This window comes from Aphanomyces astaci, assembly GCF_000520075.1.
Source record: "Aphanomyces astaci strain APO3 unplaced genomic scaffold supercont1.11, whole genome shotgun sequence".
NCBI lineage: Eukaryota > Oomycota > Saprolegniomycetes > Saprolegniales > Verrucalvaceae > Aphanomyces > Aphanomyces astaci.
This window is the reverse complement of record NW_009798274.1, coordinates 536,430-544,156: the sequence shown is the minus strand read 5'-3', so window position 1 is coordinate 544,156 and position 7,727 is coordinate 536,430. Positions and strand designations below refer to the sequence as shown.

Genomic DNA, 7,727 nt, shown 5'->3' with positions numbered 1-7,727 from the left:
AGACTGTGTAGTTGACAGAAAAGACACGAAGCAGGTCATCAAAGTCGTCCGGTGGTATCGACTTCGTGGCAATGAATGACGGAATACTGCGCGACTCGTACATGGTGTACCACGCTGCTTCCGATTGATCCTTGATGAGGGCTCTGGACTCAATAGCCTTCCACCGAGACGCATTAGCAACAGCGAGGACCTTTTTTTGACAAACACTAAATAACGAAATACACACAGAAACGACCGAAAAAAACACAAATTTTAACGAAAAACACACACGACCCGAATAACACAATACAAATCCCGAGTTCCACACAAACTTCGCCGAGCACAACACACAATCCACACAAAAAATGCCTAATCCACACCAAAATTCCTGAACAGTTAGGACGGAAATAGAAAACATCTGACCCATCCATTTCCAGCTTGCGGACAAATTGGGATCGATCCCTTGGGATATAACGTCAGTGATACAGCAATCATGCTGTCATCATGCTATCATCATGTTGTCATTATGTTATAGTCGCCGCATGTTACTGTGGATTGTCACAATTTTAAACTAGTACTACTAGTACTACTTTGTGACAGTAGTACTACTAGTACTACTGTCGCTTGTCACAAAGTAAAAAAGATTATTCGCCGAATGAGCTGCTGTGCTGTTACTTCTCCCTGGGACTTGGGTGGTGATTGCTTCAACTGTTGGACAGTGTGACATTTCATCCACCGGAATTATGGCTTCCCGAATGTACCAATCCGCGAAGTAACGTTGCACAACAGAATATTTACACCGTGGTCGCTTTCGCAGTCCTAGCAGTGCTCATTCTATTGTCCCCCATTATTCCCCAAACTAATACCCTGTGCGGGATTTGAACCCGCAACCTTTGGGCTGTAACCCCAATGCTCTACCCGTGTGAGCTGTACTCTTACTTGATACTATCTCTATCCCACTTCCAATGTCTGGTTTCAAATATCAATAATCCCAGTTCAAGTGTCGTGATTTTATTCCATTGGCCAAAACGACGCTAGACCTATGTTAATTGGACAAAACTGTTTACCATTCCATGGACTGCATCCCGCCATCGATACAGCATTCCAGCTGCAGACGTCCATGTCGGCTTGCGCTGAGTGTCAAGCAAAGGTTCATGTGTGAAACATCTCGCAGCTGAGTTACCCAACTCTCCTGGCACAGCTGCCACCGCCAGCGCAACGGGGCTGCCTTGTAGCCGCACCATTGTCGTTGGTGGTTCAGCGGTGTCAGCAGGTGGTCCATTATTGGGGCATCTACAGTTTGTAGGCAGACGCCGTGTATGAGTGCTCAGATTTTATCGCCAGGACATACAGAAGCTTTGTGATGTCAAGCTAGTGTTGGCACGACTGGTGTCTTGCAACAAGTTCCTCATCTTGAGGAAGTCGTTGTCCACGACTACCTCATGCCGTAGGTGTCGAACTTCAATGTCCTGTACTGTGTACATACCATACTTTATTCAAATGAAACAAAATGAAAAACCATGAGATCGTAAAACTAGGATATTTTGCGTATTTCGGAACGGAATGTCCTGAATTTGGCCATCGTCGACTCATAACGCTCAGAGCATTCCATTTCTACCAATTACAACTCTGTACGATTTTTGCTCGAATTTTAAAACCGAAAGTAAAAACCCACGACATGCGAAGTGGGACAGAGGTAGTAAATAAGGAATAATAAGTGCCGTATCCGATAATTTCTAGGGAAATAGACGCGTGTCATTGGACGAAAGTTCTGACAATATTTGATAAACATCCAATGATACGAAGGTTCCGTTGTTTAGAGTGCTGACATTGGCCAAAATTAGACTACGATAAATAAAAAGCTGAAAATAGAAATGGATTTCGATTGGCTAAAGTCGAACATGTCTAACCAATAGGAATTAAATGTGCTTATCGTGTAGCTTAATTTTAGTGTCCGTAACAGTAATGAACATAGAAACATGTATTCAAATTAAGGTGTGCAGCATCCAACTACGTACTAGACATAGTCTACTGGGTTTCGTATGTTGCCGTCTCCACGCCCACGCAAAGGAAACACATTGACTTCAGCATTTCCCCGACGAATTCGGCTCACCAGATTCTGTGCGCCACGCTCGATGCCAAGCAACACCATGCCAGTCTGGGTCGCTACCATGATGGCATGGGAGCAGATTCCATCGCGGGTCCAGTGGAGGCACTGACACTGCAGCAGGACTGGAGCCGGAACTCGTTGGACAAGCCATCCTATTATTTAACGTAAAATTAATTGGAAATAAACAGAGCATTCGATTGACTCACCAATATCAGGTTGGTTGTTCAAGACGCTGAACGTTTCGCGACACTGAGTTGTAGTGCCACACACGTCGTGGGATGCCTTCATCCTGCTCGCCTTCGGCAATTTCTTGAGGGAAGTAAAGCACACGCCATGTTACAGGGCGTACGCGCGGCACTTCGTTGACTCGAAGCCGCCGGCTCGCCAGCAACTTCTTGAAATATTTCTTCATTCGCTCGGTTTGGACTGGATGTTGCACCCAAGGTGTCGCCTCAGTTGATATTTCTAGAACCAGTTTCGCAACTTCTTGAACAAGGTGTGGGACATGCTTCTTCACACGACCGATTGCCTGAACAAGACATATATGCAATGAGGGTTATGATTGACGTGCATATATGCATACATCTTTGAGTTTGCGGTTGAAGTGTTCATTGGGGTTGTTGGTGTACGAGCCCCCTATGGCTGTGAAACACTTGCCACTTCCAAAACCGCGGCCCACAATTTGTTGAATACACGGCGTGGTACGGCAGCCATGTGTTGAAAAAGTAGGTTCGGAACTTTTGTAGGGTGCGGCTGCCTTTCCAGTTTGCGTGCGCTGTGTCCATGTTGTTGACCAAATTGGCTTCACTTGTGGACATGTGCAACAGGTAAATGTCAAAGGTGACACTTGTCCACTCCTCGCTTGTCATGCATTGGCGTTTGTCGTAGCACTAGAACAAACCATGATAACAATATGATGACATAGGATTACTTACATTTTTGAGGACGTGAAAAAAACACATAAGGTGCGTTGGTCATTCCTAGGAATTGTGCCTTGTCTGCATCACCCATAAGTCTTGTCGGCGCCCATGCATAATTCAGGAGACTTGTGAACTTCTCCTTGAGTGACCGCAGTAGCCACGCGACATCGGCGTGGGTCCGCTGCGACGTGATGCATACGCACAGAAGGTGAAATGATCCCGCCATGTCGGAGTATCCAAATACAAACATGGGGTAGCCCAGCACGTTCGTCGAAAATGTCGTGTCCATGTGACATATGACGGTCTTCATTGGGTTGGCTGTGACCACAGCGTGGTACTTTCGAAGGAGTTCCACTGTTGACAATCCTACGACAACTTCATGAGACATACGAACTTTAACCAATGAAATTCGTACCAACGCGAAATGCCTGCATACCACCGTCGCGAAGCGCGAAGCGACCAGCTTCCTCCTCGACATCAAACACAAATGGTTTATGCGCCACGTGGTCTTCGACGTTGTCGGTGATTCGCCACTTCATGAGTTCTTCAATCGCTGCAGGAACGGTGCTCTTCTGAAAAAGGTCTTTGGACCGCATGTAGTGCACTGCATGCTGCACTTGCTTCAAAGTGGGACATGGCATGCCACCGAATCTTTCTTGACCAATGGATGCCTTGAGCATCTTGAACAACGTCTTGGGGTTGTGCTTGGGGTCGTCATCAATCCATGTAGCCAGCGCATTTTTCATTTCAAGAGTGACCTAATGCAACGTCACCCATGCACACATGCATTTCCATATAAAGGTGGTACCTTTGGGTTTCGGGGTACTACATTACCATCATTCTGTTCAAATTCACCCACATGATGACCATCTCGGTGCACCGTGGCAATCTGAGTTAAAGTGCAGGTTGAAATTCGATACGAACCTACACCGTGGTAATATGAGTTAAAGTACACGTTGAAATTCGAGACGAACCTGGGCACCGTAGTGGCTGTGTTTGGTCTTCACCAACTGGATAGCACAGTGGACTCACATAACGCGTGTACTGTACTGTCGTGACATGGTGTTTGGCTAGCGACAGATCCGGACCATCGTGATCCATGTTGCACTTGATGACGTTCTTGTGTGTAATGCCATACTCGGGTAGGGTGGCCCTAAACTCATCCACGCGCGCAGAATCCATCGTAGCAAGAAAGACCCACATGATAACAAAAAGCTACTTCGAAGTATGATTTAGTAGTTGCATGGTCCGTTACATCTCTTTATTGAATCATACGCAGGAGTTTCATCCACGAACAATACAACCAATCAAATGTACGCACGTCGAACTGTAAGCTATTCCATTAGTGCAAATTCGTCCAATGAGTTGTCTAAACCTTATGCTAGTATTACGAATATACTTTACAATAGGGTTGCTATTTCTGGGACTCGAACCCGGAACACCAGTCTCGCAAGCGGGTGCTTTAACCACTGCACCGCAGAACGTCTACATTGCTTTACCAAGTAAAATCATTTAATTACATACAGTATTTGTTCATCTAGTACTGTAGTGCCAACCAATGTACTAGTACTAACGTAGATGGCCAGTTTATGGTGCACTTGAAAGAGACTTCGTCGTAGAATGCAGCTTACTCGTCTCCCAGGACCGGGATTTCAATTCTGAAAAGTGCTGCATGAAGCCGAAAGGTTGGGCATTCTTCTGATAATTTAATCGGCTTGAATAGCCTTCAACTTAGCGTTCATTTACTTCGATTCCACTCAAGTCAAGGCAAAATAGGAGGGACGGTTTATGGTGCACGGTTTAAGCTTAAAATATGTATGCTGTTTTTGCTTATTTTTTAGTGATTTCATTTTTCTAGTGATTCGATTGGCTACTCCAAAAATCAAGCAATTCCATTGGCCAATTTGAGTACACCATAAACTGTCCCGTGCACCATAAACTGGCCATCTACGTTAGTATCAGCCAATGCAGCACTACTGTACATGTAGTGTCCTACCTATTACTCATACAGTACATGTACAGTACCACAGTCCTCGTGTTGCATTCAAACAACATGTACTCTAGATAACGCAGGATGTGCCGACTCTAACACCAGTACCACAGCATGCCTTCAATGGCCACAAGATTGTAAGCCCTGCGACAAGTAGTTACAGGAGTACGGTACTAGTACGTTTAGTTTTCGTCGTCGTAAGTGGGGGAGGACTAACTACGCATGCGAGTCCTTGAGACAAGTGTACTGTACGCGATCACATATGTGCTAATTTACTGTAGTGCCAACCAATATGTCAGCTAATGCAGCAAATACTGTACATGTAGTGTCCTGGCTATGACTCGTACAGTCATACAGTCATGTACTATCGTCAATGTCCTGCTGCAGTCAGTTTACAACAGTGAATGGGTTCATGGTGATGTTGGGGCAGAATGAAATGTGAGTAAATCTTATGAGTAAGTGTCGTGTAATGCAGAATCGTGTCAAGGCTTGCAGTTACAAGTATGTAGTAGTGTGCCATTTAGAACGCAACTTCCAATTCACACAGCCATATTGTATTTGTAAACACTTACTACTACTCTTCCGTGACACACGCACAGAAGTTTTGTCCAATCTCTACCTTATTTTCTCGATAAATAACAATTTATTGAACGAAATGTGATTAAATCTTATGAGTGGGTCTCGTGTAATGCAGAATCGTGTCAAGGCATGCAGTTACCGGTATGTAGTAGTGTTGCATTTTGAACGCAACTTCCAATTCACACAGCCAAACTGTATTTGTAAACACTTACTCTTCCGTGACACACACAAAGAAGTTTTGTCCAATCTCTACCTTATTTTCTCGATAAATAACAATTTATTTACACCTTGATCACATACAATTGTTTAATCATATTTATGTAGTCTGATACTGTACGAGCTAACAGTTAAACATCTTAACTGAAATGCGCTAAGCAATCTCGCTAACGTGACAGCCCTCTACAATAACTAGTACTGTAGCAGCAAAAAACTGTTCCTACTTGGACCCATTGATGTCTGTGACTGTATACAGCAGTAAGATGTAGTTAAAAAGTACCTTAGTTGAAGATTAAGTAGACCTTGGGTCACCAAGTCGCTTCACACACTGTGGGGGTTGAGATGTATGAGGTGGAGGTCGTTCACTTGCTGGTGACTGAGATCGTCCAGGGTATTACGTATAATCACTAGTCACACCCTCAGCTACTATGCTTCCCGTCAGCTACTCAGAAGTTATATAGCTATGCAAGCTATATAACTTATGAGGGGATCATAGTACAGTAGTTGAGGGGGCAGCAGGGGGGATGGGGGATTCACTAATACTATCACTAATCAAAGCCAGAGAGATCGTCCAGGGTATTACGTACATAGTATAATCAGTATTCACACCCTCAGCTACTATGCTTCCCCTCAGCTACTATGCTCCCCCTCAGCTACTCAGAAGTTATATAGCTATGCAGGCTATATAACTTGCATAGCTATATAACTTCTGAGGGGGGCATTGAAGCTAAGGGGGAGCATAGTACAGTAGTTGAGGGGGCAGCAGGAGGGATGGGGGATTCACTATTAATGTCACTAATCAAAGCCAGAGAGGTCGTCCAGGGTATTACGTACATAGTATAATCACTATTCACACCCTCAGCTGCTATGCTTCCCCTCAGCTACTATGCTTCCCTTCAGCTACTATACTTCCCCTCAGCTACGATACTCCCCCTCAACTACTGTACTATGCCCCGCCATAGCTTCAATGCCCCCCTCAGAAGTTATATAGCTTGCATGATTAGCACGGAGTAAACTGTCTGTTTGACCGCAGCTAGCAGCAAGGGGGTGGGGGATTACCTATTACTGTCAATAATCAAAGCCAGCAGCAAGAACAGCAATTATACGGTGCATGCACACCATGATATTGGCTTCAGACGAGTAGCGGTGTCGGGACGATGGACCATCATGTAGTTGCCTTTTCACCACATTCGTGAGTTTGCTACATACGGTACCAGTAGAACATCTCAGCAACACGAACATCATTCTAGTGTACTAGTATTTCACATGTATACTAACTAGTATGTACCCAGCCATGCCTACAATGCATGTAAACTCTACCGGGTAGCTAACACACGCTGCGCCGACTCTAGTACCAGTGCATAGCATGCCTTCAACGGCAACAAAAGTGTATACCCTACGACGAGTAGTTCTAGGTGTACACTAGCTTCGAGGCTATCCATAATGCCGTACATCTAACAACTGTACTTTAGAATTCGCTTCGGTATGCACCCAAACCCCAATGCACGCACATCCATGCGAAAACAGTGTACTGTACCAGCACGTAAACCCACTTTGCACTAAGCAACCTGTACCACTACACGTGAGGCACATCTATCTAGAACCGAACTGTCATAGTAGCACAATACTAGTACTATCATTTCAGGTAGTGTAATCCATGGCTTAAGTTGCTTTGCGAGTCGACACCAAAGGCATAAACAACGGTGTCGTGCTCACAGTGTTATAATTCGCACTAATATAGTGTAAAGTTCAAACAGATATATCAGCTCCAACAGTGTCGTGGTTGAGATATGTAGCGGCGTTGCTAATGCCCCGGGTTCAAATCCCGCAATCAATCGTACTTCTTTGTACTTGAACTTGCAGTAACGTTACTGTAATGTAGAATCTGGCCAGTCCATGTGTGTGTGTTTTTGTCCAATCAGAGTGTATGTGG

The 7,727-nt window shown here is 44.8% G+C and overlaps 1 protein-coding gene and 1 pseudogene across 2 annotated transcripts; both read right to left on the bottom strand.

Annotated features, from left to right (window-relative positions):
- Nucleotides 1–839: 839 nt before the first annotated feature.
- Nucleotides 840–913, bottom strand: H257_05829 (annotated as a pseudogene). Its single transcript has one exon. The product of its transcript is annotated as a tRNA-OTHER (tRNA).
- A 1,784-nt stretch (nt 914–2,697) lies between these two features.
- On the bottom strand, nt 2,698–3,755 carry H257_05828 (hypothetical protein; the record flags this gene model as incomplete). Its single annotated transcript, XM_009830822.1, has 3 exons — nt 2,698–2,979; nt 3,050–3,375; nt 3,425–3,755. 3 exons carry the CDS (start codon nt 3,753–3,755, stop codon nt 2,698–2,700), a joined length of 939 nt encoding a protein of 312 aa, XP_009829124.1.
- Nucleotides 3,756–7,727: the final 3,972 nt, after the last annotated feature.